The sequence below is a fragment of the Vidua chalybeata genome, chromosome 4 (genome assembly GCF_026979565.1).
Source record: "Vidua chalybeata isolate OUT-0048 chromosome 4, bVidCha1 merged haplotype, whole genome shotgun sequence".
NCBI lineage: Eukaryota > Metazoa > Chordata > Aves > Passeriformes > Viduidae > Vidua > Vidua chalybeata.
This window is the reverse complement of record NC_071533.1, coordinates 54,667,728-54,688,677: the sequence shown is the minus strand read 5'-3', so window position 1 is coordinate 54,688,677 and position 20,950 is coordinate 54,667,728. Positions and strand designations below refer to the sequence as shown.

The following is a 20,950-nucleotide window of genomic DNA, read 5'->3' as shown; positions in this document are numbered from 1 at the left end:
GCCGGGATCGCCCGTACGGTTCGTGAGGCCCGCCCCGCTGCCGGGATCGCCCGTACGGTTCGTGAGGCCCGCCCCGCTGCCGGGATCTCCCGCCAGGCTCCCGAGCCCCGCCCCGCTGCCCGAATCTCTCGCACGGCTCCCGAGCCCCGCCCCGCCCGCTCCTTGCCGCGGCGGGAAGCGCCGCCCCCGGAAGCGGGAGCTGGGCCCGGCGGGTCTCGGCGGAGCCCCGCAGCCATGCCCGCCTTCAGGCAGGTGGGCGAGAAGCAGCTGCCGCAGGAGGTCGTGTTCATGTCCTGGTCCCCCAAAAGGGACCTCATCGCCCTGGCCAACCGAGCGGGGGAGGTGAGTGCGGGTGCCGGGTGAGGAGCACGGGAGGAACGGCCGCTGCCTCTCCCTGCAGGCCCAGATGCCTTTGCTGTTACTTGGGGCATGTTTCTCGTAAGCCTGGCCAGGCATTTAAGGATAGCAATTTTTTAAATCGAGCGTCTTATTGATCCTTCATTTTTTGCATTCTGATTTCCGAACAAATTCATATATGATGCGCTCGTTGGTTGTTTGTAGGATTTTAAAGTGCATGGAAGTTCCTGTTTAAATTAAATCTAATTTTAAGTACTTTTTCCCCTGGAACTGCAGTATGTGATCATGTAGGAAGACAAGACTTGTGCTTTTGGGCTGTCTGCTGGAGAGGTGATGGGTAGCCCCTGTTGGTTAGGAGCTTGTATCCTTATGCAAGGCTCATCTTGTTTCTCTCTACTGCTATAAACTGTGTACTGCCCACTAAAAGAACATAGGAGTGAATCATCTGCTAGAGGAGCAGGCGGTGTTTAAGACACAGGAGTTAGAAACTGGTGAAAAACTGTGCATCTTGAACTGATTTACAAACTTTATTAATGGGAGAATGTGGTTTAAGTTTGTCTTTAATGCATTTGCTTTGTAGGTTTTACTTCATCGGCTTGCAAACTTTCAACGTGTTTGGAGTTTGCCTCCAAATGAAAATACAGGAAAAGAAGTGACTGCTCTTGCTTGGAGACCAGATGGCAAAAGTAATGTCAAGTATATGAGATGATATGGTGCAATAAAACCCCATGGGAAATCATGAATGATGATGCCTCTCACCTGTGAAGGAAGTTTTCGAGTAAACTGTGTTTGAAGAAAAGGGTGGCTTAATTTTATGTAGGTTCATTCACAGCAATAGAGAGATTAACACTGTTGAATGCAATTGCAAGAAAGATTTATAAGCCAGATTTATGTGCCAAATGCTGCTTTTCAGGGTATAGTAAAATTTCAACCTCCTAACTAAGCAGGATATTTTATCTGATGTACAGAGTTTATTGGGAGGGAAAGAAGCTGTCTGATCAGGATTGATTGAAGAGCTTAGCTTACTTACCATAGGCAAAACTTCATAAGCTAAAATTGCTCTAATTATAAACCAGAGAAAAAAAAATAGCCTTTTCCTTATTAATAGAAATAATGTTGAAATTAGTAGCTTAAGAAACCTATGCCAGAAATCAGTTAATTTTGGTTCACTGGAAGTGGAAGAATGGGAACAATATTCTTCCATGACATATGGATAAAAACTACCTATAATGTTTTATGATGGCATCTGAAAAGTTGAAGAAACTTCTTTTTAAGATGATTACTTGTGATTATAAGGAAGCAAATACAGAAACCTGTGCCTGCTATTTGCTACTATGAATGAAGTGATACAAAAGTTGCTCAGCAGCTCCTAATTTGTGTTTTTTGTCCACCAAACCTTTCTGGTGGACAATGTTGTACATTATATTGGACTCAGGTTTGCAAAACTGGAAACCTCTACTTTATCAGAACTATAGTTAGAAGTGTTAGAAGCATGTTCAGTTCTAGGTCAGTGTAAGATACACATTTTGCACATTGCTATTTATACATTTTACTTGTCTTTCTCTAGTTTTGGCTTTTGGCCTTGCTGATACCAAGAGGATTATTCTGTGTGATGTAGAAAAGCCTGAAAGCTTGCACTCCTTCTCTGTGGAGTTATCTATTACATACATGCATTGGATGGAAGTAACTGAGGAAAGCAGGTGAGTCTGAATAGAATTAAATCATGAGCTATGTAATGCCACCTCACTGATAATTTATACTCTTAATGTTACAAGCAGTATTCCACACCTGTTGTTTTTTTTCACTGCTTGACTAAAATTTTCCTTTTTTTAGAATAGACACTTTTCATATGCTTATTTTGAGTGCTGACACCTTAGTCTTGTGGTTCTTTGGGTAGTACATTAAATTTCAGCATGATTTTGTGCTTCTCTTTCTTAAGAGTTGCTTAATCCAGTGTTAGCATGTACAGCCTGTCTTCTGATCCAGTTTGCTTCAATATCAATCAATTTATTTAATTATAGGAATTTTATGTTCATCTATTTTGTAAGTCAGAATAAGTATTACATTTAAATCTTTCTTCTGTGTTTTCAAAATCTTTATTTTGGTGTTTATGTCTTTCATGTTTTATCTTTGGTGTTACATCCAATTTCATTGGCAATCCTGTTGAGGAAGTCAGATTATCCCTAGTGACCATGAACTCTGTGTGATTGAACAATTCTTAGCAGCACTTGTGACCTGGAGGACATCCTGGTCCCTATTTCTGTTGTCTTAAGGAAGCCTCTGATATGCACCTTACGGCAGTGCAAGAACACGGTTAAATAAAACATTTATTTAAAGGAGGCAGGTGGTCTAAGCTCCTCACTTGAGGATTTCCCCCCTCACCTCCAGTAAGCATCAGTCTTAAAATAGCAAGAAAATAGCTGTAACTTTAACCACACTGACATTCTTGTTCTGGTGGGGATAGACTTAGCTTTTTATGGGGAATCTCAACCTTCTGACATATCCAAGATGTGATATTAAGTATTGTGCTTTGATCTTCCTCTCACTGCAATGTGTCTTTAGCTGTTTTGAGGTGTGGGTGGGTTGTACTGCAGGCTTTGAGAGAGTTTAAACAGAAAGCCTCTAACAGTAACTACTTTACAGGCAACGAAAGATTTGATGACAAGCCTCTGAGCCAGCAGATACAAACTTTATTCACTGGAAATAAAAAAAGATTTTCACTTCTTTTATTAATTTGGTCCCTTGATAAATTATTAAAGGTCACATAAAGGATTATCCTCTGTAATTTTAATATGCATAATGTGTTGAATATATTCTCTTAACTCTGGAACTGAAAAGAAAGTCTCTTCTCATTTTTACAGCTTGCGTAGTAAAGATGGTATTATGTCTTTTTCAGTGTTCTCACTTCCTTTTACAATGCTGAAGATGAATCAAACCTCCTTTTGCCTAAATTACCAGCACTACCAAAAAAGTAAGTGTTACACTAGTAAGCTTGAGGAAATGCCATTTGTTATTTGTTGTTGTTATTTCAGTTATTCATCTTTAATGCTCTACAGATGTCTGATCATAGTTACTGAAAGTAATTATTTTGTTTTCAGTTACAGTACCACTGCAAAAATTTTCAGGTAAGAAATTGTCATATTATAACTATATTTTTTTGATTTATGTTGTTTTCTAATATTGAGACAAACTACATAAGCCCTAATCATGTGTTTTGTGTTTTCAGTGAAGAAAAGTCAGATGAGATTATGAAGCTTCTGGGTGATGTCAGGTAAATTCTGGCTGTGGGTTGTTGGTTGAGGTTTTTTTGTTTAGTTGTTTTTTTAAAAGTATAAAATAATGGATAATTGAGTTTACTGTTAAGTTATTCATAATTGTTTTTAAAGTCTCAGAGAAATTATATGGAATATCTTTTTTTTAAGTATAAAGATAAAGTTCAAAGACTATATTCAAGTTTCCAGCAGTCACCTTTTTCCCTTAGTTTAGAGGGATTATAAGGCACTTTATCAGTAACTGCTGTTGGGGTTGTATCTTCTTAGCAGACTTCCTGGGGTGCATTTGAAGGCTGATTTCTGTATTACGTAAGCTGGTCTTGGAGACATTTGTGAGTGTTTGTTCTATACAGAGCATTCCTGGGGGTTTGTATGAGTGTGACAAATCTAAGCTTAAAAGTAGCTCTGAAACTAGCTGTATCAGTGTTACTTTAAAATAAACATCTGTTATTGGGAAGTGCATCAAGGGCAGCTGGTGGAAGTGTAATTTAGCAGACTGGGACTGGCTTCGTGCAGTGCCTTGTGCTACTTTTTTGAGGGGGGCACTTAATGTCTGTGCCTTGTTTTATCCATTTCACTGTTCCTTACAGTCTCACTATGCAGAACTACCCTCCTTATTTCAAATATGCATCTGTAACTGTCTATCACCAGTTACTCCTTTTTAAAACTTGATAGCTCTTCTTACAGTAGGATTTCCTTGCTTGAGAGAGAATGAGCTGTCTGTGGTGTAGGAGCTTTGGGAATTCTCTCTGCTGTCTTCATCCACTCAATTAGTCAAACCAAAAGTTTTTAAGATACTGTTTTCCTAAGTTCTGTGTTGGCTTTAACAGAAATATTCTGCTTAAATGTATATTTATTTAGATATGTAACAGGCAGAAGTTACAGTTAATTTTCTTGTATTTGTAGGCTTTTTCCCAAGCCAGTGTAGCACATTGGTGTTAATAAGTGAGCAAAACATAGACCTGTCCTGTCCCAGGCTGTATTCCTTGCACTGGGTTTCTGTTTCTGATGCATTTCTTAGTTCTGTGGCTGTTATTGCTGCTGCAAGCATTTCAAATGTTCGTTGTCTTTGTGATGCTGAGGAGTGCCACTGAGTGAGTGTGCTAAACTCACTCTGCATATAATCAGGGTAATTCAAAGTAGCTTTGTAATAATGCTTTGTGGCCTGCATTGTTAAGGGGAAGGTTGCTAGAAACTTGTTACTTTTAGTGAAAAAGGACTCTGTGACTAAACTGTGCTATTTTTCCCTATTCTCTCAGTTTATGTAGTAATTGATACTCTTAATATAAGTATTAGAGGCAGGTTTTATCAATAAAATCCAAGCTAATTGTTAGTTTGTTTTTAAATTTCTTGACTCATGGAAGGTAATGCAATGTTTACTTTTGTGCAGTGATTCTTTGGAGGAACATTATTAAAAGGATGGAATTTAAGTACTAAGAATTATATCTCTGTGTGTTCAAATTTTTTTCAGTATGCTTATCAACACATTCTTCTATTTTTATAGACTTAATACTCTCGTCCTTGGTGGCAGCTCAGGATTTATTGAGATATATGCTTATGGAATGTTCAAGATTGCTACAGTAAATGGGGTATGTTTGGTTTCTTTCCATATTTTTTCTTCATAATATACCAAACTGCAGCAGAATTGAGTGAAAATATACATATGCTTACACATAAGTAAAACTGGGCTGCTGAATTTAAAGAAACTAATTGATTGGGTTGTTCGTTTTTGATGGAAAGATCTTGTAACTGGGAAATTTAATTATTGTTTCAAAATTCACTGTTAATGCATGATTAAAAAAAAAAGCAGGTTTGTTCCTGAGCAGTAGCTGTAAATTACACTTTGTTTTTACATGCCATTGAACACAGTCATCTTTGTATGTCAGTGTGTTAGAGCAGTAAATATGTCTTAGAGGAAATGAAATGTTTTATTAACTTGTAATCTGGAATCGTTCAGGTGGCAGGTTCTTGTCGTGGACTATGTTTGTCTAGTGATTTGAAATCACTGTCAGTTATTACAGAGATAGAAAGCTCTTCAGACAGCGAAGCAGAGATAATGTATTTTCAGGTAAGTAAACTAATGTAAAATCGTTTTTTAAAAGTAAAACTGCTTTTAAAATTACATTCTGGTAGCTTTATTTTTTTCTCATTATAACAAAAACTACCACTTCCAGCCATTCTGAAATTAACCCCTGTTTAGCTTTTGAATTGATGATGTTAACATGCAGTTTCACTGATAAGACTGACAATGGTGATCTGAGCCATTCTTTTATAATACTACTTTTAGAATAATTTGAATTTATTCAATTACAGTTACAATTATTCAGATTTTCTCCATTCTGCACACAAAGGCATAGCAGCAATGCTTTTGATTATCCTATCTTTCCAGATCAGTCATCCTTAAAATTATTACTGTTAGAGCTCCAAAATGTGGAACCTTATCAGGGGTTTTTATGGATGTATTAAAAATAGTTATTACTTCTTTGAATTAACTCTATTTTCCTTTTAAAATCAACCTTAAGGAGTTAAGAACAAAGAGATTTTCTGTGCATTCTTCCAGTCTGTCTTTTAATTTCTGTAATCTGTATATTGTTAAAAGACAAATCATCTGTTAACTGTTGCTTTTTTTCATTTGTTATAGTTGGACACTAGTTTGTTATCAAGTTACTTACCTGAGGTAACTCGAATGGCCCGGAAGTTTACTCACATTTCAACTCTGTTACAGGTACAGTTGTGTTACACCATTCTTTTAGTCTTGTGGCTCTGTAGGCTTTGACATTCTAATGCAAGTGAAGTAAATGTTTTCTAGTAGGAAGCTTGAGTTGATTTTAAGTAAATGTAGAGCTCCAACTTGGAATTTGATAATAAATTTTATATAAGATCTACAGCATATCTTCCCTTTATATTGTAACACCCATTTTTTGAATGTGTTGTTGAAAGGGAGAAAGGAAATAATACTAATACCAGTTTCTGTATTACAGTATATAAAGCTGTCATTGACATGCATGTGTGAAGCATGGGAAGAAATACTGATGCAGATGGACTCACGACTAACAAAGTTTGTACAGGTACTGTAGGATTAACCATCCTTTTGGAAAAACACTTTTTGCAGTAGCTCTGTTGTTCTTGTTAGTCTATTGCATATATTAATGTTTAAGCATGATGCCTCCAGATAAGAGTCTCTAAGTTCAGAGACAGCCTGGAAGCTATTGTGTGTCAAGTGCTCTGATGGTGAAGGTACCTGTGTACAATCAAGCATAATTGTATTGTGATACTTCTATTTATTCTGAATTTTAAAAAAATCATACCTTTCAGCTTGCCCAGCTGTTGATCAGTTGCTTTCTATTTAAGGCTGTGCTCTTTGTACTCAAGTCATTGATAAACTGATCACTGTAAATGTTCAGTAACAACACTTACAGCCTAGTTCAATAGAGCACATGTAATTATCTATGTTTAAGATGCTATTGGATTTGCTTAAATTTTATGCTCATTGACTGTGGCCAGAAGTTAATGAGTCTTGTAATTTGTTTATTTTTAAAAATAGATTCTTGGTGGCAAACGACTTAGAGTTTTTATTGGGTAAGGCAGTTGAAAATAATTTGAAACACTACAGAAATTTCAGTGATTTGAAAATTTTCAGTGATCAGTAGTCTGATTTCAACATTCAAAGATATGGGTGGGTTCTTTGAAATACTTTATATGGAGTGTTTGTGAGATAATTGGTAGCATGGATTTAATCTCTTCACCAATCTATTTCAATCATTTTGACTGGCAGGAAAAGAATACAACCACTTCTGTTCAGGATGAGTTTATGCAGCTGTTGTTATGGGGCAAAGCAAGGTAGTTACTGTTGTTTTATCTGAGTATGCCTTTTTACTTGATGTTGAAACACAAAATGAAATGCCTATTTGGTTCTCTCCCCACCTTCTTCAGTCTGGAACTTCAGGCATTACTAATGAACCAACTGACAGTAAAGGTATGTTAACATTTTTTAAACATACTAAACTAATCTATTTCAATATCTTCTAATCATTTTTATGTTAACAGATTTATTATTATATGATAGTATTTCTTTGTCAACAGGGTTTAAAAAAACTTGGCCAGTCCATAGAGTCTTCTTATTCCAGTATACAAAAGTTGGTTATAAGTCATTTGCAGAGGTAAGTCACAGAATTTCAATTGAATTTTAGATTAAATGGCATATTATATGCTTTGATAAAAGGATATAATATGCCATTTAATCTAGGTAGGTGTGCTGGTATGGAGCCTGTGATCATGGCAAAACATTATTTTACTTTTGCATAGTAAAGAACTAGTGAAGTATTTTGAACAATCTTCATGGAACATCACCTATAAATTGCTGCCTGGTGTGTTTTATATGATCTATGCAAAATATTCACTAACTTTGTGTCATTGAGACAATATCTGCCTTTCTCTGAAGTGATACCTCTTGTTCATGTCAGACCACCTTTATAAAGCTTTGCACTTTGCACATTAAATGAAAAAAATGTAGCATGCAGCAGAACACTGAATTTCCAGAGTGTGAATAAAAAAATTATGCTTCTTTCCTCTGCCTTCCTAGTGGCTCTGAGGCACTTTTATACCACTTGAGTGAATTGAAAGGGATGGCTTTATGGAAACAAAAATATGAGTCTCTGGGATTAGATGCATCTGGAATTGACGGTACAGTAGTACAGTAGTGTGTGTGCTGCCTACCTGCTCTGATATCACTTTAGAAAGCTTAATAATAATGGTTAGCTTTTTTTTTTTTTTTTTTTTTTTTTTTTTAAATTCACAGAGGCTATTACTGCTGTTGGTTCTTTCATCCTGAAGGCAAATGAGCTGCTTCAGTAAGTATAAAGTCTGGAGAATTTAAAAAACATTCTTATTCAGTCTTGTATTAGAGGAGATTAATGGGCTGGGAACAGAGGAGGTTGGGAGAGCAAGACTCTTCTGTTGGTGCTGAGCTTTCATCTTGTTTCACTGTGTGTCAGACTCATACCACTAGAATAGTCCTACTTGAAATATTGCATTGGGCATTTTGAAAAAAAGTTGACAGTGCTTACAGGCCTTTCTGTGGTAAAGACTTAAGCCTGGAGCAGCTTGTGACAGTCAGATTTTGTAATTTCTTTTCTTGTTTCTTGTTTAGAGTGATTGACAGTAGTATGAAAAACTTCAAGGCATTTTTTCGATGGCTCTATGTTGGTAAGACTGGTCACACAGTAATCATGCAGTATCTGTTTTATATTGTAAGCATTGAAATGCAGGCAAGTAACTAGGCCAACCTGAGTTATAACCATCTATTATTTTTCTATCATAGAAAATTTCTGGACATGTAAAGGGATATAGTTGATGAAGCAAGAGTAATTAGAATATTAAACACAGATAATAAATTCAGTACTTCTCAATTAAATTTAGTATATGTAGAGTGGGTATTGTATATACTCGACCTGTAATACTGCTCCAATCTCTTTTTTGCTTCATGAGCAATTTGCTGGTCTTGATTTGGAGAAAAATAAAGGACTTTTTTTAGTCTACACCAAATTTGAAATACAGCCTAATTTTCTTTTGCTCTGTTACTGCTGTTTTCTCCTGTGAAAGCCTAGTTACTTGTAAGGTTCTGCAGAGATGTAAACAGTCTCTGAATGCCCACTTGCACTTAGTAGCCACCTTCAGTTGTGTCTGGGTAGCTGCAGAGAAAGTGTTAGAAGGAGGTGAAGCCCACTGTATTTTAGCCTGCTTGGTTTTAGAAGTGTTTATGAATAAGTTTATAACTTCTATTTGATCTTTTTACAACTACTTTGCTTGGTTTTAGAAGTGTTTATGAATAAGTTTATAACTTCTATTTGATCTTTTTAGAACTACTTTACAAAAACTAAGTGGTATTACCAGATACTGTAAAAGCACTAGATATGCAGTATTACTTACTAGCAGGAATGTAATAGTTCTAATTTAAAAATTGCAGAAAGCAGAACTGTCAAAGTTCTCTATCATAATGTTCAGTGTTTGTTTCATTTCAGACTAAACAGAGAACTTTATCCAAGCCTTGCAGACTTAAAATTAATCCTGTGCAATTGTCTTAAAACACATTTTTCTGAGCATGACTGTTTTCATGTATTTTACATATATCCATTTTAGTACTCTTAGTATGGACATGAGCAAATTCTTATGAGCCCTTTCCATTAATAATTTTATTTCAGTCTCATACAGGGTAGAATGCAGTTGGAAAAGATTAAAGATAAAAATTCTTGAAGATTTGTAATGTAAGCTAGTGAGACTAGAGAGACTTTTCAGTCTTGATTTGTAATTCTTAATCTCAGGCTCTTTTGCTTCTAATGAATTAATCTTTTTTAACAGCAGTGTCTTATTATATACATGTGAAAAATAAAGAATATTAGGAAAACAGTATTAATGCAATAAGAATATTATTTTTCCCTTAGCCATGTTGAGGATGTCAGAAGATCATGTGCTTCCAGAGCTGAACAAGGTAATGTAACATTTTCTGATAAATGGTGATATCCTCTATATTCTGCTCATATTTAAAGCTGATTTAAAGGTTTCTTTTTGTTCCAGAACTTGAAGGGTAGTATCTGTATAATTTTTTTTTTGAGAAAGTTGATGCCTGCACATTGACACTAATATGCTGTCATGCATGAATTACCTTTTCTGTTTTCTTTATTAACACTATTGTATTTCGTATGCTGGGTATGCAAGGACTCTGTATAGCAGCTCTTGATGTGCCCTAAATGATGAAGTTAACCAGAATGAGATTTTAATATCTTTATCAATGCCCCCGTAGAGGAGAAGGAATATATAATAATACAGTAATAATACAACAATACCTGCATCGAATTGCAGCCACCAACACACTGCCCTCACTTGAGGGCAGAGGTGTCTTCCAGAAATAGCTAGGCTGGAGGAATGGACAGGTGGGGACCCCCTGCAGTTCATGAAGGACAAAATGCAAGGTTCTGTTGTGGGGTGGGTTAACCCCCTGTGAGTGCACTGCTGGAGCCCATGTGGCTGGGAAGATGTCAGCTCTGCCGAGATGATGTGGGACTCACTCGATGCACGCTAGGCATGAGCCAGCAGCGTGCCCTGGCAAAGGTGGGCAGGGATGATCAGGGCTGTAGTAATGAGAGCATGGCCAGGAGCTCAGGGGAAGTAGTTATTGTCCTTATTTAGCACTTGTTGGTTGCATCTCCAGTTTAGGACCATCCTGGAAAAGATGAGAATGGTCTGGGATTAGTTCAGCAGAGCACTCCCAAGCAGGTTGGAGGCTGGCACATTTGCCCTGTGAGCACAGGCTGAGGGAGCTGTGCTTGTGCAGCCTGTAGAATGTCTGTTCTGTGCACATTGAAATGTGTTTCTTACCCTTTGCTTTTCTCACTTTTTTTTTTCCTTTTAGATGACTCAAAAAGATATCACATTTGTTGCCGATTTTCTTACTGAGCACTTCAATGAGGTCAGTGATACTGGTTTTCCAAGTACATGACTTGACTGTATTTTTGTTGACAGTAGCTGAGTCTGGAAAATCTTAGAGTAAAATAATTTGATCATCTTTTTGTTCAGTACTTCTCATTATTTCTGTGTTTAAGTAATGGGTTTGTTTACATTATTTTTTAGGCACCAGAACTTTACAATCGTAAAGGAAAATACTTCAATGTGGAGAGAGTTGGCCAGGTAAAGAACAAAGGAATAAATGCAAAAAGAATAAATGAGAAAATCCTTAGAGAGAGAATTTTTAAAGCTGTGCCCACTTTCCATGCCTGGCCTTTTTGCTCTGTGTTGTACACACCAGTGATGGTAAAATAGATTAAATTGTTTCCCCTTATTACTAGGAAAATGAGGATTTAAACCCTTGTAGTTTCACTTTACACAGGCTGCATTTTTAGGAAAAGATAAAAAAATTTTGCAGCAGTAGTAAAACCGTAAAAGCCAGCTTCAGTAAAACTGATATGTTTGTTAATCTGTATGGCATTAATTGCTGCATTTCAAAACATTTGTGTTCAGACTTGATTTAAAAATCAGTTTCTTAGGGAAATATCACCATGTGATCTTAAACAATAGTTGATTTTTCTTATTGTTTCTAGATGGGGTGGCATATTTAGTTTTAAGACTATGGTGTGTTAATTTAAAAAGAAATGTTTAATATATTCACTAGGGGCAATAGTGAAGGTGAATTCTAATGTTCCCTATTCTTAAATTACAGTCTTAAAAATGTGTTTCTTTTCTAGTACTTGAAAGATGAAGATGATGAACTTGTATCACCACCTAATACAGAGGGAAACCAGTGGTTTAACTTTCTTAAAGATAGTACTCATCTTAAAGGTAATGTGCTTTCATGAAAAAGAAGTGAATGCAAGATATATGCAGAATGTAACCAATGTAGAAGAGTTATCTCTTTTCACGCTTATGAGTTACTTCTGTAGTGTTACTCATTGGTCTTCATCTGAGTGGAAAAAAATAAATGGGCCTTGTTATTTTGCACAGGGTTTAGGTAGCTGCTTACCCAGTCAATTACCATTTTCTGGATATTGGGAGTTCCCCATATTTTCTGTACCAGTCTCAGAAGTGTTGGCTTGGAAGGAATCCCAGAAGAGGTCTATTTTAGGATATCTTAATTCCAGTTCAAGAAAGCAATAGTTATGCTTAGGTTGTACCTGTGGGAAGTGTCCTAACTTGTTCTCTTTCACTGGAGTCTGAGGCTATTTTGTTAATTAGTGGTGAAAAAGAAGTAAGAGATTATAATGATTATAATGTGACAATTATTTTAGTTTAACTTTAGAAACCAAAGACTGTAAAACCTTGACAGCATAAGCTGTGTATAATAGAATTTGCCACAGTTGCCTTTTTCTGCTTATTTAATTCGATAAAAAGGGGGGAAATGGTAGCATTTTTGTTTGGAAAATAGTCTGTAGAAAATCTGGTTTTGGAGATAATAATGGTGTAATATGTTTCTATAGAGATACAAGCATTTTTAAAATTAACTTTGTCTGTTTACAGAAAGCCCACTTCTGTTTCCCTACTATCCTGAGAAATCACTGCATTTTGTCAAAAGGCAAATGGAAGGGGTCATTGATCAGTGTATACAAAAACCAGCAGTAAGTTCAGTTTTTACAAATGATAACTTTCTTTTAGGGATAGTTGTCAACTGAAGGTAGCAGTCATGCTCAGCAAGGCCTGAAGCTTTAATCTTTGCCTTTGAGTGCCTATAACTTGGGTAGAGTCCAATTTCACTATTGGGATATCTCAAGCCTTTGGCCAGAGAAAGCACAATAAGAGATTTTTTTGTTTAACATATTCTGTTCACACAATTTTGGGTTCTGGTTTTAATTTTAATTTTGTGTGTGTATGTGCTGTGTACCAGATAACTGTGTTAGCTGGCAATACATTAGTCTAATATGGAAAAACATGAAACAAATGTATGAAGTGACCATAGTGTTTGCATTAGGAATGTTTATTCCAGGATAAATATTGGTTTTCTTTCAGATGTACTCCGAGGTTGTTGGTAGGTTGGTTGGGTTTTCTTTTTCTTAAAAACATGTATAATTATGAATAACTGCCTGTATTTTATGGCCTATTTTTTTATATTTGTTAGGATGTAATTGGAAAGTCAGTGCATCAAGCAGTCTGCATATCTCTCTACAAAGTTTCTCAAAGGTATTTCTTTAATAAAAGCAGCTAAAGAAATGTGCAACTAAAACTCATGCATGAGTAGCATTTTATAAACTGTTTTGTCTTTCCTTTGCAGTGAAGATTCCACACCTCAGTTATTTAAATTACCATTTCTGTAAGTATGCTGCTATTCCTTGTTCCATGTAGTTTACCAGTTAGGAAAACTTGATCTAAATTTTCATTTCTTCCCCCACATTGCAGGTGGAATGACAAAACATCTAATTTACATTATGTTCTCTTCACCATGTTAGAAAATTCTATTTCTAAAATACACATTTTGAGGAGACATACTGATACTTCCAGGTAAGACAAAAAGAGGGAAGAAGTGGTGTGTGAGATTTGCCAGTTACAATTTAAGTATTTGCCAGTTACAATTTAAATCTATTTATAAAAATAAGGAATGAGCACCATGAGTACAATCTCTCTTGACTACTAGAGAAAATGAGGAGTACATTAAGAAGTGCAGCAGGAAACTGCAGCAGAAGTTTGTGTTGTATTAGACTTAGAAAATCTAATCTCAAGATGCAAGATGGTTCTGGAATAAGGAAAAAATGAGACTCCATTAGATTGTAGCTAACAGAATTACTTAATTGTGCAAACTTCTGAAAAATTTCAAAGAATCCCACTTCCAGTGTTGCTTTGTCTTACTGTAAATAGTATTCTTTGATTAATGTCTTGCATTCTGTAATTTAATGATGGCTTTCTCTTCTCTACATAAGCCAGATGTAGTTTTCCATTTGACTCCATTAGTCTTGTTTTTCTGAGGAGCAGAAGAATTTAAAAGATTCCCATCCACCAATGACATAATTTTGGCATGTAGCCATGTATTGTGCTAAGCTTAGATAGGCATTTACACCATCTTGTACCACAGTTGCCATTAGAGATTTTGGATTCTCAGTGAAGAGAAAGGCTTTTGTCACTGAGACAATTAACTCTGTTGTTCTAGGTCTGTCAGTAATGGGATTCTTGCAGTAGAGTTTGGAAACTTCTTGAACAATAGTATAAATGAGAGCTCAGACTCCAGGTCAGTATATTTGATTTTTCTTGCAGATTGCTGAATTAAAAATCATGTTTCCTATTGGTTTTCTTGCATTGCTGCCTTTGAAGTTAACTCACCTGGGTGAATTGGGATGTAAGAAATGGCACAGGTGCATGAAGCTACAGAATAGTGCAAATCTTACTTTGCACGTCATCTCAAGGTCAAGTAGATTTTAGTTTTCAACTTTTTGCAGTTGAAAACTAAAGCTTTAACACACGTGCAAGAAACAAATCTAGCTGGAAACAAGTATTGTTTATCTCTGTGATGTTCTTTAAGTAAGATAAGACTTGGTATGCCTGAATGTAGCTATCTCACAAGGCGTATGATAAACTAACTTGTCCTTTTCATGTACAAAAGCCAGATATTATTTGCCCTCAGTACCTTCAGCTGTATTTCTAAATTTTTTTTGGTATTTATGTTTACTGTTTCTTATGTTTCATGTGAAATGTGAAGATTGCTAATAAGGCTTTTTTGTGAGTTGCTTTTTTTTCCCCTTCAGAATAATTTTTCCTGTATGATGCAGGGGTCTGCCAGGTTATGGCTATCATTCAGTCATAGCTGCACAGCTGACCTCTTTTTATTTTATTATTATTTACAATTAAGCTCATTGTTAAATACTGAATACTTTTTAACATGAGTGCTGGTCAACTTTAAAATATTTTAATTCTGCATTCTCTTCTGTTACTTGATGCTTTCTAAATTATTTTCCTTTAGATGCTACAGTTGTTTGGATGCTCACTTCTACGATGACGAAACTGTAACTGTAGTTCTGAAAGAGAGTGTGCAACAAGAGGGGAAGGAGAGAGTCTTGGCTCAGCTGCCTTTATCTTCAGTATACACGGATGAGGACCAAGATAGGAAATTCATTTGGGATTCTGTGGAAAGGTACTGAAAAACCTTGAGCAAATCTGAAAATGTAGAACTGAAAAGCAAATTAAGTAAATATTATAATTGTGTACACTTACTCATACTTTGCGCGTGTATAAATATTTTGAAGACAGAAATTCTTTTTGTGCCAGGAGAGTAGGATGGGGAAGATGGAAGCTTCCTAAATAGTTTGTTTTGTGGTTTTTGGTGGGTTGGTTTTGGATTTTTTGATACTGATACTACTTCTGTACCTGGCTGTCATGAAATGGAAGGATCAGCTGAAGACACCTTGTAGAATCAGAAATCTTCCCTAGAAGGTGCTAACTTTGCTCGTCAGAATAATTCAGTTTAGGATGTTTTCAGCTTAGTTGCTTATGAACCTCTGCCTTGTAATAAGAATACACAGATATTTCTTGATCTTTCCTTGGTAGCCACCCTTAAAAATATTGTCAGCTTAACCTTAAAACATCAGAACTGGTACCACTGTCTGCATTGGCATAGGTAGAGGAGAGCATCAGGTGAAAGTGAACACACACACAAAGGCCAATGTAGTTCAATTAGTGAATCCAGTTCTTTAGTTGCTGTGTGTTCCTTGCTTTTACTTTACTCCCATTCTTCTCTGGTGGTTTGCTTATGATGCATTTTTGTTTCAAAATAAAGAGCCACACTGAACTGTAAATTAACTTTTTATGCCCCAAAAATATTGTGTATTGAAGAATGAACAGAAAATATTAAGAGCAAGTTCAAACTAATCTTGGCTGCTGTAATAGGTAGGGAGTGTCTTCATACAATCCCTGTGAGTGGGGTAGTGATGCATATTTGAAGGGTCATGGAGGCCAAACTTCTGTGTAAGGGGAGGCACTGCATCCAGGACTGTGTTTGAATACTCCGCTGTGCAGAGGAGAGGTTTGAAAAAAGCCACCCACATCCTGCTATAGGTGTTTCTTGTGGGAAGATCAGACTTTACTGGTCTCTTTTCACCTGCTGTAATGTTTTTAACTTGGTAGGAACGTGCTGTGTCTCTACAGTTGGATCTCCTGCTCTAGAGTATCGTAATGGCATTATGATGGTTTCATAGGGTTATCTGCTTGTTGCATACAATGAAATTTAGACATAAGAAACTGGAGGCTTTTTCTTAGAACTGCAGTTGTTTCTTGTGAACCAGCTTTGTGCTTTTTTCCTTACTGTGTGCAGGCTGGATGAGCGAAGCAGTGAGATACCCACACGTACTGTCTTCTTGGAGAGTCAGTGGAGAGTGCTGGAGAACATGAAAGCTCAGTATGTTTCTGTAAATGGCATTAGAAAAGTTTCTTGTGTGGTAAGTGCAGTATCTCTGAAAAAGCCTGTCTGTAAAGGAAGTGTGCTCACTGTAGTGGTAACCTAGAAGTTACCAATTTTTTTTTTTTTTGACAAATAGATTATTTTCTCATAATCTTCTATTAGTGTGTCAGGATACAGTCATACCTCTCTAATAGCACAGGATGGAAAAACTTTAACTGAAAGTAATAGATCGGCTTGCTTTACTTCTCAGCCTGTAGAGCAATAAAGTTGATAATTCCCTTGAAATCTCCATTTCAAAGATAAAGGTTATTTTCAAAGCTATTGGCTGACAATTAAAATGCTGTTGGTGTTTTTACTTATTTGGTCATTAACAGGAACTTCTTACTGTCTCTATAGCTAAGTTCAAACCTCCGCCACATCAGGGTGTTTGAGATGGATGTAGAGGATGATGGGGAAGTTGAGGAAGAAGAGGAAGAAGAAACAACTCAGATTGCAGCTGGGGAACCTGATGAGCCAAATCAGCCTGCGGATGGCCAGGACAATGTGTGTGATGCATCTGCTGAAGAACTACCTGATGAAACTGAAGAACGCGAGACAAGTCTGGATCCTTGAAATAGGCTTTGGTAATAGTAAAGGGACAGGACCGAACTGTAAATAATGTTTTTAATGGCACAAAGAAATTGTGTACTGAAGAATGAACAGAAAATACTAAAAGCAAGTTCAAACTCATCCAGGCTGCTACAGTAAGCAGGGATGTTATCAGTACTGTCCCTGGGACTGGGAGTGATGTGCAGTGATACATTTGAAAGGTCATCTAACTAGTTAGAAAGTAATCTGACTTCAGGCTGCTGAGGTGATGGATCCCATACCTCCTCAAGCAGCTGAATCAAGCTGGAATTCTGTGTTGCTTCTCAGCTAAGATTGTGTTCTAGAATACCTTTATTGACTCTTTTCTGTCTGGCACACAGTTTGATACCAGCTAAAGCTTTGAAAGCTTTTCTATTTGCCATTGTTAATAGGTGAAGAGAAAAAGAAATACCAGCTGAAGTTTTTGTAGCTAGTCTGTTCAGTCCTGAATACTGTTATAAAGATAAAATAAAGTTGTATATAAAACCAACAAAACTTGAGGCCTAATTCTTTGCTTCTCAGACTTTGTGTTCTAGTAATGGGTATGAAAGTTTCCTGTAGAACCAAAACATAAGATTGCAAATCAGTGTAGGGCTAGTGACACAACAAAATTTAGCAACTGTTAATGAAATGCATAATTTTAAAAGCTCTTTGGATAACATCTGTCCTTGGTAACATAGCATTTCAATCTATGCAGTTCTTTAGTCCTCAGTGCAATGTGTGTGTGCAGTGCATGATTTGTCAAATGTTTCCATGTCTCAGCCTGCCTAATTTCTGTGAATTTATTCCTGGATGCCTGTCTTCTCAGTCTGGAATTTTTTGTAATGAAAAATTTCAACAGTGTATTTTTAAATTATGATTTAGCATTGGAGGTTGTGCATAGTCCTCAGCATAATTATGTTACTTGCAATTTATATATTACTGTAGGCATGATGTAGTGCTAAGCAGTAGAAACTAGAACCAACATTTAGAAATCTAAAATGTTTTCTTCTTCCCTACTAGCTGTCATTCTTAACTGACTTAAAACTCAGCTCTTTGAATAAACAATGCTGCTTAATGCATGATCTTCCTTCAGAGCAGTGAGTGTACCTTGTATTTGTGAAGGACCAAGTTTCCATTCAGTGCTTTAAAAAGAAATCCTTTGAAATTGCTATTTGGCATTGCAAAATTCGAATACTAAACTTATGCTCTTATTTTGAAATATTCCATTTTTAAGTAACTTTTTTAAAGTGGAATACGGAAGGTTTTGCTCTCTTTGAGGGAGACCCTGCTAAAACAAGCTTTCAGTTTTGAAAGAGACGAAGTTTTTCCATTTCCTAACAACCTCCTTGAAAGCTGCTTGCTGTTCATCATTCTCATCCAACAGATGGTCATGTTTCAAGGCACAGTGAAGCTGTAGGACAGGAGGGGCAGAAATGCCCATCCAGAAGTGCTGTGATTTTCTGTGTAGAGCAGGTAACTCTTACTAAAAAATTGCTGTTGCAACAGAGCCCACTCAGCTTAAACCTGGCCTTGTGTTGGAGCTAGATGATCCTTAAAGTCCCTTCCAACCCGGATCATTTGATGATTCTATGATTCTGGAAGACTTAAAGTACCAGTCCAAGGTTTAGGGTCATGTTTATTTATCTGTGGTCTCTATTAAGGATTTTTATGCTTAATTTAAATTGAGGGATCTGATGGCTTGCTTAGGAGCAAGAGCAAGCCCACTGAGAGTGGGTTTGGCTTGAAATTGCAAACCAGAAAGAAATTGCAGCCAGAAGAGAAAGAAGAGACATTCTGTCCCCACTTTCTTGTCTCTCCAGTGCATTTTATCTTTGTAGATTACTGATATTTCCTTGACCTGAACCTTGATTGCTCAGTACTGAATGAAGGAGCAGCCTTATCTGTCATGGTTGAGTATATTGACATTTGATTGGCACAATCTCAGCTCTAGCCAAAGTCCTGTGCCACCCTGTCCTTAACCCAGCAAAGCCAATCGGGATTAGCCTTTGGTTCTAAAGTCCTGGTTGAAGAACCAGAACCAGAACCACCCTCAGGAAGGGTGGCTGCTTCCCTCCTTTCCTTCCCCCTAGCTTAATACTGAGCTACTAATAAAAGCAGCTTGGAAGATGTCAGTAAACATGCTCATCTGATTCATTTCATAGCATTGACAGAAGAAATACGCATGTCTTTATGCTCAAAGAGGAGTGGTAAACAAAATAAGGAAAAATGTTTACCATTTGACTAAATGAAGTGCATCAGCAGAAGTGCCAATTACATACTTTGCAGAACAAATCCAGCAGGAACTCTTAATTGCAAAGGCTGCCTCTTAAAGTGAAACTTGGCCAAAATCTCTGTAGCTGTGTTGGAATTGGGTTGCCTCAAAGAGAACCAAGGCAGAGATTCAAAGCAAGTGTATCCCTGCTAATTATAGCTGCAGGGAGGGAAGGGTGTCCCAAAAAAAGTAAAATTTACACTTTCCATTTTCCCTCAGTGTTTGTTGACTATGTTGTGCTTTTCCTGTGTCACAACTAGAGACTTTCAGATTTAAGGTCTTGTAATAGACCCAAACTTTCAGTTTCTCAGCTTGCATTAGCGATTGTGTTACTTTTTTTCCCATAATGTCTCTCAGACATTCTAACATGCATGTACTCATGGCAACAGGACATGTAGCACAGCTGTTGCTGTGTTGAGTTTGTAGTCTGAGTTGAATTTGACTTCTTAGAGTGGGATTGTCCAATCTTTGGTGAGCCACTTTGAGTAAAACACCAGTGGCACTAATTCAGTTTGTTAGCTGCCTCCCCTTTCTGCTGCACTAAGTATGTACAGGGAGTATTGCAGAGGGGAAGAATGGTGCTGACTGCAAACAGATCTGGCTGGAAGTGGCATTGCTGGCTTGCCAAGTCATATTTGAGTTGGGCAAGGTGAAGTCTGTTTTAATTGAACTGCATCATTCAATTTTTCTCCTGTTCATCTGTTGTTCTGGTTCATGGGCGGGACTTTGCTGTGTCTGGGGGTGAAGAGCTGTGCTCTGCCCTGCAGCTCCAAAGCTGTGCTAGTGACAGGCTGAACTCACAAGGGAGCTCTTATATTCTCAGGCTATTTCTGAGTTCAAGTGAAAAGCTGCAGGTGACTTAGTGAATAAAGTAGCCCACATCCTCACATCTGCAAACGCTTTTAACAGAAACCTGTCTCCAGTGTTTCCAATTATCTCTCAGACTGGGATCCTTCAACAGCATGAGACTGGACTGGACTCTGTGCACACTTTGTGCCTTGGAGAGGTAACCAAAGTTTGTATTAAAGCGACAATATTTTGAAACAAGTTATTGAGTTTACATCAGAAAAACGTTTAAGGTTTTTTTCTTGCTTCCCTTCCAAAGGACTCCAAGGAAAGTATGTAAATGCAGACCAAATCAGACTTTTGCAAAATCAGCACTTGATGGGTGTTCAGCAAGGTCCAAATTTATACCCTGTTTTGAGTATTACCCAGTTAAGACAATTTTTTTTTTTACATTTTGATGTCATATTGTTTTTGAACATATTAGGATGCTTGAAGTACAGAATCACAGACTCATGGAATGGTTGGGTTGGAAGGGACCTCAAAGATCATCTAGTTCCAGCCCCCTGTCATGGGCAAGGACACCTTTCACTAGATCAGAGCAACTTAATTTTATGGAGCTTTTCTGTGAAGGTTGGAAGGGAGAAGGCTGGGAGGGGTATTTTTAGTGTGTAATTTGTTGTTTACTGGTTTAGTTTCTTATTTTAAATCCAAATGACTTTTTATTGGCCATTATAGTTTTATTTGTGATCTAGTTTTATGGATTTATAGCATATGTGTTTTATCAGGTAG

General features: G+C 37.0%; 1 protein-coding gene across 2 annotated transcripts; it reads left to right on the top strand.

The window, feature by feature from the left end:
- Window positions 1-167: 167 nt before the first annotated feature.
- Window positions 168-18,161, top strand: ANAPC4 (anaphase promoting complex subunit 4). 2 transcript variants are annotated; one of them, XM_053940444.1, is made up of 28 exons: window positions 168-342; window positions 938-1,043; window positions 1,925-2,057; window positions 3,254-3,328; window positions 3,456-3,482; window positions 3,584-3,628; window positions 5,134-5,218; window positions 5,587-5,697; window positions 6,271-6,354; window positions 6,611-6,697; window positions 7,405-7,469; window positions 7,563-7,605; window positions 7,713-7,789; window positions 8,212-8,312; window positions 8,428-8,479; window positions 8,779-8,834; window positions 10,070-10,116; window positions 11,038-11,094; window positions 11,256-11,312; window positions 11,867-11,960; window positions 12,636-12,733; window positions 13,231-13,292; window positions 13,384-13,422; window positions 13,509-13,610; window positions 14,254-14,331; window positions 15,061-15,231; window positions 16,408-16,531; window positions 16,891-18,161. In XM_053940444.1, the coding sequence occupies exons 1-28, from the start codon at window positions 235-237 to the stop codon at window positions 17,104-17,106; spliced, it is 2,400 nt and encodes a 799-aa protein (XP_053796419.1). In that variant the 5' UTR covers window positions 168-234; the 3' UTR covers window positions 17,107-18,161. The 2 variants fall into 2 exon arrangements, with proteins under 2 accessions (XP_053796419.1, XP_053796420.1); XM_053940445.1 differs by lacking the exons at window positions 168-342; window positions 938-1,043 and adding an exon at window positions 1,120-1,173.
- Window positions 18,162-20,950: the final 2,789 nt, after the last annotated feature.

Coding starts and splice junctions, on each gene's coding strand:
- ANAPC4 (XM_053940444.1), top strand. CDS start 235: ATGCCCGCCTTCAGGCAGGTGGGCGAGAAGCAGCTGCCGCAGGAGGTC. Junction 15,232..16,407: donor ATTTGGGATTCTGTGGAAAG/GTACTGAAAAAC, acceptor TACTGTGTGCAG/GCTGGATGAGCGAAGCAGTG. Junction 16,532..16,890: donor TTAGAAAAGTTTCTTGTGTG/GTAAGTGCAGTA, acceptor CTGTCTCTATAG/CTAAGTTCAAACCTCCGCCA.